At 41.6% G+C, this 16,385-nt stretch overlaps 1 protein-coding gene across 1 annotated transcript in view; it reads left to right on the top strand.

The window, feature by feature from the left end:
* Window positions 1–16,385, top strand: part of LOC149321684 (ADP-ribosylation factor-like protein 3) — a 61,386-nt gene that overhangs the window by 18,760 nt on the left and 26,241 nt on the right. The window contains exons 8-15 of the mRNA XM_089526937.1: window positions 1,566–1,656; window positions 3,999–4,097; window positions 4,317–4,407; window positions 5,304–5,510; window positions 6,068–6,170; window positions 7,065–7,161; window positions 9,189–9,283; window positions 10,276–10,400. Coding sequence (XP_089383063.1) covers window positions 1,566–1,656; window positions 3,999–4,097; window positions 4,317–4,407; window positions 5,304–5,510; window positions 6,068–6,170; window positions 7,065–7,161; window positions 9,189–9,283; window positions 10,276–10,400 — 908 coding nt within the window. The remainder of the gene's footprint in view (window positions 1–1,565; window positions 1,657–3,998; window positions 4,098–4,316; window positions 4,408–5,303; window positions 5,511–6,067; window positions 6,171–7,064; window positions 7,162–9,188; window positions 9,284–10,275; window positions 10,401–16,385) is intronic.

Raw genomic sequence — 16,385 nt, 5'->3', positions numbered from 1 at the left:
CCCCCAGTTGCTGTTGTGTGCCTTCAAGTCATTTATGACTTATGGTGACACATGGGGTTTTTGTTGGCAACTTTTTTCAGAAAGAATTTGGCTTTGCCTTCCTCTGAGACTGAGAGAGCATAACTTGCCCAAGGTCACCCAATGGGTTTCTGTGGCCAAAGTCTGGTGTCCAGAGCTGGAGTCCAACACTCAAGCCACTATACCATGCTGGCTCTTTCAGTTCCCAGCACCTGCAGTTAAAAGGATTTCATGTAACAGATGATTAGAAAGACTTTTGTCCGTGAAGTTAAAGAGCTGCTGCCAGTTAGAGCAGAGAGTACTGGGCAAGATGGACAAATAATATACTTGATATACATTGATATCCTGTTAGTGACTCATCCATGTGTCAGCCGTGCTACGTACATGGGGCAAATTATTCACCACAGCACAACCAATGCATTCTGCTAACACTGATAGAAGTGGAGTTGTGCATACAGGAACACTGCACATTGTGACTGTACACTGCACATTGGAGTTGCATGTTGTTCCTTTCATACACACATTGTGCAATGGCATCAGTCATTGACATAAATTGTGAAATTTGCTGTTATAGCATACATGCTGTAGCATTGTGTTGGCATATACTACGTTAAGGGGATGATGGACTGCAGCATCTAGTATAAGCAGAACTTGGAAAAGCAGGATTTCAGCTCCCAGAATCTCCCAGTCATTATAGCTGCTGGCCATGCTGGCATGGGGATTCTGGGAATTGTTGTGCAAAAAGTAAGTGTTCCAACTTGTTTATAAGGCAGATTCCTCTGTTCCTATGAAGTTTAACTGTTCTCTAGGATGACTTCCCCACATTTAACAAAATGTCTATCTTTAGTTGGCAGGCCTTGACTGCAAGGAAAATTCCTCATATTTATTACTTAAATAGCATCTGAAAAATGACCTATCCTACAGAGAGAGCTTTTCTGTGAAGCATTTTTCTTGCAACCAGTGGCTCTTCTTGACAGCTCAGACCCATCTTTCCTGATCAATGGTATGATACAAATGACATAAGGATGATACACTACCAGTTTATATTGAAAAATGGCTGTGGAACCTTTCTCAAATGTCAAGTGGCTTATACAATTAAGATTAAATTATGTCTCTTTTCAAGTAATTTCCGGAACCGTTGTATTCTCCTGTTCCGGGATCACACTAAACAGCTGATTTTTTATTTTCCATCTCCATGGGGTGAATGCTTCAAAGGCCACTAGTGCTGTATTCTTGGATCTTCAAATTCCTCCAAAACATTTTCAGAGCTGACATTTCTTTGTAGCTCTTAATCATCCTGGCACCATAAGCTGAATTTTCTGTGATTTCTTCCCCATATGACTATGTGAACTATTTATTTAGACAAGTTTTTCACAGTTCCATCATAAATTCATGTTTTCACATTTGATCTTTCTCCAATTCCCAGAGAAAATCATGGGGTTCTTTGTTGGCAACATTTTGTGTACAATTTTGCATGCTAAGAAAGGAATAAGGAGAAATGGTTATGAAATGGCCATTTATACTACATTCATTTGTGCTAATTTCAGGTTTCACAGTTCATATCCACATTCCAGGGGAATCGCAACGGCCCTCTTCTTCAGCAACTTATCAGCCTGCCAGACTCAAGGCATGTGATTGGTAAGCAATAAAGGAACCTTCAGCAGCTGTGTAAGACCTCACCGGGTCTCCAAGTCACTTGTGCAAGGGTTTTGGATTCACTATCCTTCCTCATTTGTAGATCAAGTTCTTTCATGCAGTTAGGAGAAAATAAGCTCAATAATAATAATAATAATAATAATGTCTTACCTCCACACTCTTCCCATGGATCAAGACAGGGAACAACAATTAACAAATACACTATATTAATTAAAAAAGATAGTTAAAACACATATCAGTTTAAAAGGAAAAATACAAATTTTAAAACAATCCAGATTTAAAACTCATCATTTAAAATTCACAGTTTAAAAATCATTTGGATAAGTCTGCCAGAAGAAACTGGTATAAATTCAGACAGCATATTCAGTTGTCAAATCTCTCCTGGCAGTCATTCCACAGACTGGGGGTTGCTGAAGAAAAAGTCCTCTGGCTGACAGATGCCAACCTAGTCCTGCCTGACTAGAGTAAATGTTCACCAGAGGACCTAAGTATACAGGGCGGATTATACAGGAGGAGAGAATCCTGTAGGCAATCCTGGACCCAAACCATGTGGAAGAATCAAGGACAACATAAGCAAGGTAGAGAAAGTTGTGGTCCTTTGGACTTCAGTTTCCATCATCCCTGGCTAGTCTGGCTGATGTTGAAGGATGGCTTTGGCAATTAATTTATATCAATCAGAGGTTGTAATAGGACTGCATAGGCCTGGATTCAGTTCTCCATTCAGCTCTGAAGCAGTCTGACTGATGAGGCAGTCAGTATCTTTCAGCCTAACTTGATTGATAGGGCTGTTGTGAGGTTAATGGAAGGAAACAATACTAGGGACTCTTTCACATGGGGAAAATTGGAAGGTTAAAGTGGGGGCAATTCAGGGTCATTCAGGGCATTAGGGACAAGTTTGTTGCTGCTTTCCACATGATGCTGCACGCAATCAGGACAGAATCCAGGGAGAATGTGAGGTGAATCAAGAAATGAGCAGGTTCGCAAAACTACCAGATTTGCATGTCCATTTTGCTTGCGATTTCACTCCCTTCACGTAATGCCGGCTGTCTGAAAATGCAAGCCTCTAGAAGCCTTTGGTTCCCAGATTTCCCAAGGTGCCTTGCTGTGCCAAAGAGGGAGGATACTCATGAGAGAAGCAGAGACAGGATGTTTTGGAAGTCCTCTTGGACAGGAGGGAGAAATGGAGGACATTCCCTGGAAAAGGAGGGCATCATGGAATATCAGCCCTCTGTGGAATTAGGCAGGCTTATGGACCCAGCCCCCTCCTTTCTTGTGTTTGTGTATCTTTGTGGTTTTATGGAGTTTATAAAGGGAAGCCTCATTCTGCCATCCTCTGACACAGTTTTTGGGGCAAAGAGGATCCTCCCCTGGTTTTCCCTCTCTCCCTGGGGCATGTGGGGTGGGGTGGGGGGGACTTGTGGAAATGACAGTTTGGAGCATGTGCAGAAAAGATATTTCTAAGTGAGCAATGGGGGTTTGTCCTCACCCATTTGATAGCCAAATTCAAATCTCACCCTAAGTAATGTGCCTTTAACCCCTTGTTGTGTTCTTGTGTGCGATAAACATTAGCAAATGGGCTTGCTTTCCTGGGATGCCACCACTTTAACCATTTATGGGATGGACGCACATAGGTCCATGTGTGAAAAAGTCCTATGAGACCCTGGCTGAATGGGTCACTATGACAGCATCCACACGGTTCATTTAACTGTTCGATTGTCATAGCATAGATGAAAATGGAAAAATGAGATTATCTCACAAGCTCCCTGAGTTAGCATGTGTAACATTGAACACTCAGGAATGTGATGTTGAACCTCTCTCACACTTCATGTTGGTACACAGACTCGTTCCTATTGCCGTCTCATATTTATGGGTAGAGATACCTGTTTTGCACAAGCAGGAGTAGACCTAATACCTCCTGCTTTCATATCACATTTTCTAGCCATTCAGTCTCCTTGGAAATGTGGCAAGGCTTGGGGAATGGCAAGAGTTTATAGAATAATCCAAGTCGCCTTAAGAAACAAACAAACCAACAACAAGCAGTGGCCTGTTACAGACTGCCAAAATAAAGCTGCTTCGTGTCTCTTTGGAGGTATGCTATTTAAATGATGCATGGGTCCTAAGAGTCCGGAGGTCATGCCAAAGCTACACTCCAGTCCTAAGCACTGGAGTTCAGCTTTGGTGCAGCTTCCAGATTCTTAGGGTGCATGCATCATTTAAACAGCATACCTCCAAAGAGACACGAAGCAGCTTTATTTTGGCAGTCTGTAACAGGCCAGTGTGTTTATTTTAGGTAGAACAAACAGAAATGTTCCTCCTTATTTCAGGCACAGCAAAGCCACAGCAAGTGTTGGTCTGGCGCTACAGTGAATTGGGATGCCTAACAGTGCTACTTTGCAAACACCCACTTGAATGTCTAGCCTATGGTAAGTGCTCAAGCCTTGTCTCTAACTTGACATCAGCTTCTGCCCAACCTTCAACAGATCAGGACGAATAAGCTCCACAAGGTGAGCTTTCTCTGCCTGGGCCAAGACAATTAGTAGTTGAGGGGTGATCTTTGTTTTATATGGTCAGCAATTATTCTTTGGTCTGGCTTTCCAAAGTCCACGCTGCTCCAGTTGACTTTTTGAATATCTCTCCATTAGCTAAGAAGGGATCTATTTTGCTCTTCAGTGGAGACAGCAGTGGGACAGTGCAGAAATGGGAAAGCAGCTACATATCTCGCTTTATCTACAGGTAAGGTTTTGTCTATGCAGCTCAGCTAAGGCTACCATACCCAACTGTAAGGTGGGCCCTGTGCAGACCGGCCTTAAAGGCAGGCTTGGGGGCAGAGCCAGGGCATAGCATCCATATGACACACATCCTGTCCCTGTCCCCAGGTGGCATGATGTTGCATGCTGCACCACACGGTGTGTGGCATTATGGTGCTCCTCTGGCACCACATCCACACTATGCAGCCCCAAAGGAATGCCATAAAGCTGCAAAGCCGCAGCTATCATCCCCTTTCCAGGGTGCAAAAAGGAGCCACTTTTTGCAGCTCATGAAGTCCTTATGATAAAGAACACTAGTAATTAGAGGAAAAGGCTTGGAAAAGTTACTGTTTTGGTACAACATCATATCATCATCATTTTTTGGGGGGGGGGGAATAAATTGTTTAAACTCAGTTGTGTTTTAATACTGTAACTTCTTTAACTGTTTTTTTAATAACACTGTATGATATTTTTATTTGAACTTGCTTTTCTTAAATTATCTTGTGAGGTGTCTTTAGTCCCAGTTCTGGAGAAAAGGGGGGATAGAAATCAATCAAATAAGTAAATACATTTTAGATTATCATTCCCAGAATCCTGCACTCAACATGGTCACTGTTTTTTCCAGGCTCTGCCCCAAGTCTAGGCCTGAAGAATGCTGTTGATTACAGGGGAAGAACCACAGTCTATGGCAGATGAGTTCAGTAGGCATTCAGCTGGAAGGCCCCTGCCTGCTACCAGAACTAGGAAGATGAATTATAAAAATGTTACCCTTCTTTTGGTCATTATGATAGCCCTGCCTTTAGAGTGGAGCACTTGCATCAAGGCTGTAGGTGTGCTAGCCACACTACATATCTACATTGTCTTCCATCCTGTTTCCTTCAGCAGGGAGTCCTTCCACCTCAATGAAGCCCAGCTAGAACGACGAGGACCCTTGGCCCAGCAGGGGAACAAGGGTTGCAGAGAGGAGTTCCAGCCTCACCCAGATTCTAATAAAAAACGGAGATGGGTCTCTAGTAGTTGTCACAGTAGCCGCACCAGGATCTGGAGCACAGCCAAAGGCACACAAAGAGAATGCATAGGCCTCATAAGGTATGTCCTTTTGCAGCAGAGGGGACACTGTATAACTAATTCTGAAAAGATAAAATCACTTCCATGTTTTCTCCAAGCATCCCTTTGGAGAATCTTTGACTTTGGATCACAACTCCCACAATCTCTTCCCATTGGCCATGCAGGCTGAGGCTTTAGAGAACTGAAGTAGAGAACACCTAGAGGACCAGAAATTTCCCCACCCTACCCCCTGCCGCTTTGTAGATTGTTGTTCCTTATGGATGCTTTCCCCATTCACGTGGCACATGATTCCTCCAGGATCTAGTAACCAGACCACAGTGCTAACACATGCACTAGGCTGTGTATACAGACTTAGACCAAATCTCACTACTCAGAACTGCCAGCTGACATTGACCAAGAGAGCCCAAAAACCACATAATCCAATGCCTGCACACACTAAACTAGTCAGAACAGAGCAAGTCTATATCCAGAAAACAATGGAGAAGACTGAACTGTGTGAGAGTGTAATCAGGGGCTCAGGGTTCATGTATGGATGTAGGGCTGTTACTATGATAACAAAAGGACTGGATTTTTGGCAGAGCCCTGTTTGTTGAACAGCTGGATATTCTGGTGGTGTCAGCAACAGATGGAAACATCTATCTCTGGGAATTTGAGAACTTAACTCCAAGTGCTGATGTCCAGGTGAGACCAAACCCCTATCCTAACTTCCTTCTCATGGTAGAAGGCAGGCAGAATTCACATGCTTGGAGGTAATCTATAGGGAGGGAAGTTTCTTCAAACCAACCACATGTCTAGCTGAAGCGAGCAGAAAAGTAACAGCTGACTCTTGAACTAGATTGTGGTAAACAGAACAGTGTGGTAGCTCATTTTCAGCTAAAAGCACAGGTCTGGCTACAAGAAATTTCAGTCTCTCTAGTCCTTTTCTGGCAATGTTAATTTTTTAAAAAGTGGGCAACATTTCTCTTTCAGAAATCCAGACCTTGGTGCATGACACATTCATTCTTACCTAGAATTTGCAAAGAAAAATAACTATAACTCTCAGAATTCTCTAACTAGCAGAGCCAATGGGGATTTTGGGAGTTGCAGTTCAAACAAGTAGCCTTTTCCAGCTGTTTTTATCACTGCATCACCCAGAATCTATGGATTCTCACCCATCTTTGGCTCTGTAGTGAGATAGTCCAACTACCTTGAAGTCAGTAGCCAAAGTACAAGCATACATTTGATTGTTATAACTGCTGCAAAAGATACTCTTCCTTTATATTTTGCTGCTCAGAACCCTGGTTTTTACACTAAATTCCACTTCCCTCAGCTCTTTGCTTAGGAGGCAAACAGTAAAGTAGTTTTAAATGTTTGTTTTAACAACTGAGTGCCCTACAGATAACTTGGGCAGTAATATTCCCAACCAGCATAACCAAGCTAGCAGGAGCTGACAGGAACTAAACTACAAGATATTTGGATGGCATAGCAAACAAGCCATAGGTACATGATGGGCCAGTTATACACATGATGGGCTTGTTGCAGAAAGAAACTCAGATGGCTTTCTTACATGTTGAATATTTTTCTCCTGTGCTGTAGCAATGCCTACCAGTTTTGGACCAAGACTCTAGAACAGTGGCTTCATCCTGCATCCAAGATGAGAAGGCCCAAGATAATTCACACTCTTGTGTAGCAGGTGAAGGCACTGGTTTGGAATGGGGAATAAGATCACATCAGGAAAAGTAGAATGGACTTTAAACGTGCACAAAAATAAACATGAAATGGTCCATCACATTTCAAATGTATTTTTCCTCAGAACTCCTTAGATGGGCTAGGGCTTGGAATGTTATTTTTAAAAAGTTATCTATGATAACTAAATATTTTCTATGTGTGGTTGTGAATATTGGATAGTGAAGAAAGCTGACAGGAAGAGAATCAACTCATTTGAAGTGAGTGCTGGAAGAGAGTTCCACAGATAACAAATGAGTCCAAGCCTGAACTCGCCGTACATAGAAACTAAAATGATTAAACGGAGGTTATAATACTTTAGATAGATCATGAGATTACATGACACATTAGAGACAGTAATAATGTTTGATAAAATGGAAAGCCATAAAAATAAAAAAGGAGGACCACTTCAGAAGTGGATTGGCTCAGTCAAGCCATGGCCCTGTGTCTGCAAGAGCTGAGCAGGGCTGGTGATGGCAGAGTATCTTGGAGATTTCTCATTCATAGGGTCACCAAAAACTGAAAGTGATTTGATGACAATAAACAGCTACTGTTGCTACTACTATTTATTTTTATACTTTACACATTGACTGACCAACTGATACGTTACAATGCATCTGTACACTACAACGTGCTGACCTGGGGTACAAAACACATTCAGTTCAGTCCACCTTGTCCTTGTGTCAACAGCCCCAACATTGGGGCATTAAATGTTTTGATTATATGACTATTTATTTATTTATTTCACTTCTATGCTGCTTTTCTCCCAAAAAGGATCCAAGATGATTCACAAGATAAAAACATTAAAATGTCACAATAAAAAATTTAAAACAATTAAAATCGTCTAGTTAAAATAATATAAAATTAATACAAAAATGTATCTAAAACACACACCCCTTATAAAAGCCATCCTGTCCTGATTATATGTTTAAAAGCCTGCTTAAATAAAAATGTTTTGCATGTCGGCAAAAGGCAAGGAGAGAGGGGGCCAGCTTAGGCTCCCATGGGAGGGCATTCCAAAGGGTGGGAGCAGCCACCAAGAAGGTTCTTTCTTATGTCCTCAGCAAGTGAGCCTGGGGTGGTGGTAGGACTGAGAGAAAGCCTTCCCTGAAGATCTTAGGGCTCCAGTAGGTTTGTATGGAGAAATGCGGTCTCTCAAATAGTCTGGACCTAAGCCTTACAGGGCTTCATGGGCCATGACCAGCACTTTGCATTGTGCCTGAAAACAAACCAGTAGCCAGTGAAGCTGTTTCAACAAGGGAGTTAAATGCTTCCTATAACTGGCCCTGGTCAGCATTCTCACTGTAGCGTTTTGAACCCGCTCAAGTTTCTGAACAGTTTCCAAAGGCAGCCCCAACTAGAGTGCATTACAGTAGTCTAAATAGGATGTAATCAAGGCATGTGTCAACGTAGCCAGATATGACGTGTCAAGGAATGGGCACAGCTGGCCACTGCTGAAACCTGAGCATCCAGGCTCAGAGTTGAGTCCAGAGCACACCCAAGCTGTGAGCCTGAGATTTCAAGGGGAGAGTAACCCTATCCAGCACAAGCAAAGTCCCTATTACCTGATCTTCCTTATGCTGTTCAATGTTTATTCATGTGCACCTTTGAGATTCCATCATTACTTGTTTTTGACTCAGCAAAGAGATCTTTTAGCACCTTTGAGACTGAGAAAAAGAAGTTGATAGCATAAGCTTTCATAGACATAAGTCCATATCAGATATTCTTCCCTCTGTTACTGATACTTTTTCTCCTCTTTTCACTGGAGCAGGTTAAAATATATTAGCATAGCCAAGTGTGCTCAGTGATAGTGGATGAAGAACTTTTTGCCTTCGAGCTGTGTGGGACTACAATTCCCATATTCTCTTACGTGTTACCTAGATCTGCTCCACTGAGATTATATTATTTGGGGCCTCCTTGATGTTTAGAAAAATTCTTTACCTGTTTCTTTCCTCATCCTGCTATTGTTTCTCATGCCAGTATCACCTTAAACAGGTTTCACCTGCAGAACGGTGCTATGTGGGCATACAGGCCTGGTGACAGCGCTCACCTTGGCAGGTGATGACACTGACACCTGCTTCCCCTACTTGGTAAGTGAAAATGATAATTTGGAGAAATTATATAGGGTGTTCCTACAAAAGAACAAATGCATTTTGGAAAATAGAGATCTCTATTACGGATAGAGATCTCCGACCTGCCGGAGGAGATCCGCCATATTACCACTCTGACAGCCTTTAAAAAGGCCGTAAAGACAGATCTCTTCTGGCAGGCCTTTCCAAATTAGCCTCCTCTCCTTGAGCAAGACAGCTGCCCATTCAGCAATATAGACTCTCTCACCTCAATTTGTCCCTCAGTTCAGCTGAACTTATTTATTAGAAGGTTGTTTGATACTGTGATTTTTATTTTATATTGTTCTATTTTATGACTGAGATGGGAGGCAGGAAAAGGGATTTGTTTAAATTGTATTTGATACTTATTTTTATTGTGTTGTATTTCGGTATTTTTTTTTTGATGCTGTAACCCATCTTGATTCTTTGTGAAAAGGAAGGCTATAAATAAATTATATTAATAGTAATAATAATAATAATAATAATAATAATAATAATAATAATATCTGCATTGGCTATAAACATACATATAGAGTTAAACCTGGAAATAATTTCTACAATTTAACAGAATTTCATTACGTATCACCCAAGTAGGGAAAACTGATAAAGGGACCTGCATTCCTGCCCCATATCGTTCTCATTGCTAATGGGAAACTTTTGGCCCCCTGCTCCTTTTCCTAAATATTTTTTTTAGTCCTTAAAATAAATTTGGCTTGGGCAGCTCTTCAGCAAGACAACTGTACAGCATGACATGTGGTCACCTGAAGATTATATGCAATATTGTCCTTCGTTGGGGGTCAAGAAGGATAGGCAGGGGGCAGGCTACAGATGCAGGAAGAGCCTTTCTGGTACATACAGTACATAGAAAGGGTGTGGATGGGAGAGAGGTCTGCTGATAGGGTAGCAAGGAGATGGAGCACTGGAAGGGGTAGAGCATTGTGAAGTAGGAGCTCACTCTGCTGCATTTTTTGTAGCTCAGTGGGGGATGGGATGGAAGGCTATGTCTTTGGGACCTTCAAAACCACTCCTTCCTAAATGCCTTCTCCAACCTGCCTATGAATTATGAGCCCATCTTGGATATGGCCTACTCCTCCAAAAGGTAGGTGAATCTATGTGTCTGTCCTTCTGTGGAAAAGGTGGAGCAGCCATTTTATTTTATGTTGTTGTTGTGTGCCTTCAAGTTGTTTGTGATTTATGGCGATCCTAAGGTGACCCGATTTGTTCAGGGGAGATTTACCATTGCCTTCCCCTGAGGCTGTGAGTGTGTCACATGCCCAAGGTCACCCAGTGAGTTTCATGGCTTTGCTGGGAAATGAACCCTGGTCTCCAGAGTCGTAGTCCAGTGCTCAAACAACTACGTCACAGTGGCTCTGTTTTCTTTTATCTTACAATCCAAATAAAACATGGGACAGTAATGGAATAATAGAGTTAGAAGGAACTAGAAGGCCCATCTATCCAACTACTTGCCATGCTGCACAACTAATGCAGTCCTCCTGAAAGATGCCCATCCGACCTCTGTTTAAACACCTTCAAAGAAGGAGACTCTACTACACTCAGGAACAGAATCATAATGTTGGAAGGTGCTACAAGAGACATTTAGTCCATCCCTCTGCCATTTAGGAATATATAATTATAGCAACCCTGAAAGATGCCCATCCAACTTCTGTTTTAAAACCTCCAAAGAAGTCCATTACCCCCTCCCCAAGACAGTCTATCCCACTGTTGAACAGTTCTTACAAGAAAAAAGTTCTTTCTAATATTTAGATGGATTTTTTTTCTTGTAACTTGGATCCATTGGTTCATGTTCTAGTTGGAGTGTGTTCTACTGTTGATCAGCTCCTGCCATGAGGAATTCATAGCTGTGTTAGTCTGTAAAATCAGTATGTAAAGAGATCTTATAGCACCTTTGAGACTAACTGAAAGAAAGTTGGCAGCATGAGCTTTCGCAGACTTCAATCTACTTCCTCAGATGCATCTGAAGTAGTAGACTTCAGTCTATGGAAGCTCATGCTGCCAACTTCATTCTTTCAGTTAGTCTCAAAGGTGCTATAAGATCTCTTTACATACTGATTTTACAGACTAACACAACCAACTTTCAGTTAGTCTCAAAGATGCTACAAAATCTCGTTAACTACCATGGGGAAGTTCTTCCTAATATTTGGGTGGAATTCTTTTCTTTTCTTTTTTGTTCAGTACTTTGAATCCATTGGTTCAATAGAAAATGTTCTTGCCCCGTCTTCTATATGACATCCCTTCAGATATTTTAAAATGACTATCATATCACTCCTCATTCTTCTCTTCTCCAAGTTAAACATGCCCAGTCCTCAAGCAGCTCCTCATAGAACTTGGTTTCCAGACCTTTTACTGTCTTGGTTGCCCTCTTCTGGGCACATTATATCTCAACAATATCTTTCCTGAACTATGGCATCCAGAACTGGACACGATATTATAGGTAAGATCTGACTAAGGTCCAAAACAACACTGCAGAAACAATCCAGTTTGAGACCACTTTAACTGCCTTGGTTCAATGCTAAGAAATTCTGGGCACTGTAGTTTTGTGAGATATTTACCCTTCTCTGTAAAACATCTTTAAACTACAATTCCCAGGATTCCCTAACGCTGAGCCAGGGCAGTTAAAGCGGTCTCAAACTGGATTATTTCTGCAGTGTGTTTAGGAGCTTAAAAAGTATAGAGTAGCATTATTACTTCCCTTGAGAGCCAGTGTGGTGTAGTATTTGAGTGCTAGGGCAGAACTCCAGGAGAGCAGAGCTGACTCCCTTGCTCAGTCATGAAAACCGGCTGCGTGATGTTGAGCAAGTCACACTCTCAGCTTAGGAGGAAGTCAGTGGCAAAGCCTCTTTGAGAGAAGAAAACCCCATTGTAGGCTCACTAGTAAACCATGGTAGGTTCACCTTGGGCTCACAAAAAGAGACACACACTTTCACACACAATATGTCATTTGATCTGGATTGTTTGTTGTTAGCTGTCCTTGAGTCAACTTCGACTCATAGCGATCCTGCGGATGAGACATTCCCAAGACCCCCTATTCTCCACTGCTTTAGTAGATTCACTCATTACCTCCCTGACTGAGGGGCCATTCAGACTACCTTATACCCCAGTTCAGAAACCGGATTAAAAGCGGGAAGTTCATATTGGCCCCAAATTTGAGGCTTGCACACCTGTTGAGGGGCAAATGCCCCTTGGCATGGGTTTTTTGAAAGCAGAGTTTTACCTGTATCTTTTGAGAAAAACTGGTTCCCGGCAAATATGAACTTGGCCCTGGTCATGATTGGGTCAAGTTCAGGGGAGGGATTTAGGGCAGAGGGAGGGCAGAGGGCAGAACATGCCTCCCCTCTCGCAGGCAGCTTTTTCTCTCTCTTTTTTGAGGGGTAATTTTTTTTGACAGTCTATGCGAATAGTTCTACAGGTTGATACATATTGATAGAATGTGTCTGCTTGTGCTACATTTCCCTTTCTGCTTGCTGCTGGCACAGCAGGTCACTTTGCAAATGGCATTTTTTAAAAAAAAATTGTGTGTAATATGCGAATGCTACAAATGTTTCCCTTTTAATTTGGCAAATTGATCCAATATGTGAATGTTTTTGCTACATATGTGTATTGTAAGGCATTCTGGGGTGGCAAGGAGGAAAAGGAAAGCAAGAGGATGCAGAGATGGCATTCTGAGGTATTATTATTATTATTATTATTATTATTGTGACAGGAAGAGGATGGCATGGGGGAGGCAAGGGCTTCAGAGGTAGCATTGGGCTGGAAGCTAGAGGCTGGCATTCAGAGCGAAGGCTGTGGAAACCCATGACTTTGGGGGAGTCACACTCTCTCAGCCCCAGGGGAAAGGCAATGGCAAATCTCCTCGGAACCAGTCTTGCCAAGAAAACCCCAGGATGGGGTCATTTTAGGGTTGCCATAATCTGTAATGATCCAAATACACACAACACACACACACCTGGAGGTTTTTAAATTTGACAAGTTGACAGAATATGCGTACACTGCTGAAAGTTTTTTTAAAAAGGAGAGGGGGAAGAACCAATTCCGTTGGCCAATGATTGTAGGATATGTCACCTTTGACGAAAGCGGAAGTGAATTTGACTGACAACAGAGGAGGCTCCATTTTAAACCGGTGCCACAAATATGAACTTCAGAGGGGCAAATTGCCCCGATCGAGGTAAAAGATAGTGGGCACTTGTTTCTGAGCAGATTAGACATGAGGGGACCCGGATCTGCCCAGTTCTATCCAGGGCAAGTGGGAATGGAGCTTGAGTCTTGCTATCTGGTATGCAGTCTTTCTCTCTTTCTGCTACCCTCTATGTTTCCTAGAATTCTTGTCTCTTGTAATGAGTACGACAGCCTCTGTCTAATCAAAGTACAGCCAAAGTATGATAACCTCAATCTAAACATCTTGACTTCCAGGGAGAGTTTAGGCTTCATCATCTGTTCAAGGACCCATTTGTTTGTCTTTTTGATGGTCCATGTCAGCACTCTTTTCTAGCACCACAGTTCAAAAGAGTTTATTTTCTTTTTATATGCTTTCTTCATGTTCCTGCTCTCACATCCATACAAGATGAAGGAGAATGTAATGGCTTGGACAATCCTAACTTTAGTATTCAGCAGTATATCTTTGCTCTTTAGGATCTTAATAGTTCTTTCATTGCTGCCTTTCCCATTCTTTAGTCTTCTTATTTCTTCACTGCACTCTCCTTTCTGATCAATATATGATCCAAGGTACAGGAAATCTTTAACTATTTTGATTTCTTCATTGTCTAGGTTGAATTTATGTAGATCCTCTGTGGTCATTATTTTTGTTTTCTTTATGCTCAGCTACAAGCCTACCTTTGTACTTTCTTCCTTGATCTTTCTTATGCTTGGTACAAATGGGCCCTCAGTGACGCCCTTGTCACATGCTAGGGTTGCCTCGGGGCAGAGCACCCACACGCCCTGCAACCCTAGCACATGACGAGGGCGTAATAATGGTGGCGCCCTGTATACATGGGTGCCACCATTGTTACGTAAGTGTTGTGCGGCATCTGCAGAGCACCTCATGGCGCTTACGTAATGAGTGCGCCAGTGACACACTTGTTATGCTGCCCTTGCAGCATAATAAGAACCCGCTTTTTGCGGGTTCTTTTTCTGCCAGAGGGAAGCCACACGGTTTGGTGGCTGCGACTTCCCTCTGGTGGAAAAAAGGCCACTGCCAGCCCGGACGTCAGAGGAGGTATGTACCGGGCCTTAGTAACAGTTCCAGGTCCATTATATGTTAAGCTAGTAGTATGTTATCATCCACATATCTTAGATTGTTGATATTCCTTCCTCCTATCTTTACTACTTCTGATTCTGAACCTGGTCTTCATAGGATATTTTCTGCAGACAAGTTGAACAAGAACGGTGATAACATGCAGCCTTGCCTGACCCCCTTTCTAATTGGGTACCATTCTGTTTCTCCATATTCTGTTCTAATAGTTGCCTCATGTCCTAAGTACAGCTATCTCATCAGGACTATCAAATGTAGGGGCACTCCCACATCTTTAAGAGTGTTCCATATTGTGTATTGATCTTTTTTGTACACCGCTATGATCTAATTGGAATAGCGGTTTATAAATAAAACTTATTATTATTATTATTATTATTATTATTATTATTATTATTCCTTTTGTGATCTAGCTATAATCTATAAAGCACATGCTGATTTTCTTCTGGAATTTTTTGTTGCACTCCATTAGCCATTGTATGCCTGAGATGTGGTCCCTAGTGCATCTGCCTTTCCTGCACCCAGCTTGCATCTCTGGGATTTCTCTCTCCATATATGATTGGAGTCTACGTTCCAGAATTTTAAGCATAATTTTGCTTGCATGGGAATTAATGCTGTGGTCCTATACTTGCTCCAGTCTTTTGTCTCTCCTTTTTTGTGGGTGCAGTGGCATCACTAGGGTTGCTGTCACCCAGTGTGGTAACTCATGGTGTCACCCCTCCCTTCGTTGACCTCCTCCCATACCACACCATACAGAATCCTTAGTATTTTTTTTTACTAATGTCACTCATTAATCATAATTCCTGTATATCACTGAATGTAATGTTAATAGTTGTGACATAAACAACTAACAAAATTAAAATTATACCTTTAAATTACAATATCATACACACAGCTTAAATGCATTAACATATAAATAGTTTCATGTGGTTGAACTGAAAATTTGGTAAAAGATGATATTTTAAAACAAAATTTAAAAATAATTAAAAACTTTATTTTTATTTAAAAGTTTGATTTAATTTTTAAAAAACCTGGGGACTCTCCTTTCTCCTCTCACTGAGACTCGCCCCAGTCACACCATCTCTTCAGCATTTTAATGGGACACAGGCAAATGCCACAGCTGTTTCTGCCTAAAGGCAGATGTTTGAGGACTGGTGGTGTCACGCCACCTTAAGATGTCACTTGGTGTAGTCTGCATCCCCTGCATCTCCATAGTGATGCCACTGTGTTGTTGGGGATGAATATGGAATGTTTCCAGTCTGTTGCAGTCATTTTGTTTTCTTATATTTGTTGGCATATTTTAGTTACCACTAGAGTTGATACTGTCTGTGTGGATTGTATTAGTTCAATAGGAATATTGTCTGTTCCTGGTGATTTATTCTTCCCAGTTTCTCTTATTGCAGTTTCTACCTCACTTTCTAGAATTTGAGGTTCATTTTCATATGTTTCTTGATTCCTTGTGTTGCTCATTTTCCCATCTCTTTTATATAGATCTTCTGTGTATTGTAGCCAACATCTTTTTATTTCTTCTTGGTCTTGTAGTATGTTCCTCTTCTTATTATAGATCATCCCAGCCACTGGTTTGAACTTACCTTTAAGTGCTCTTATCTTGTGGAAGAAATCTCTGATTCTTTCTTTTTTGATGTTGTCTTCTATTTCTTTGCATTGATTGTTATAGAAGTCCTCCTTTTTCCTTGTAAACTAGTTGTTGAACAGTTACATTAATGGTTCTAATTTTGTTCTTATCTTATTTTGATATTGTACTCTTATTGATACAGATATCACTTTGGCTATTTTGGCTGCCACATCACACTTTTCACT

This window comes from Sceloporus occidentalis, unplaced genomic scaffold (genome assembly GCF_023333645.1).
Source record: "Sceloporus occidentalis isolate IW3139 unplaced genomic scaffold, rSceOcc1.0.p SCAF_1, whole genome shotgun sequence".
NCBI lineage: Eukaryota > Metazoa > Chordata > Lepidosauria > Squamata > Phrynosomatidae > Sceloporus > Sceloporus occidentalis.
The sequence above is the reverse complement of the archived record's forward strand: the minus strand, read 5'-3'. Positions and strand labels throughout refer to the sequence as shown.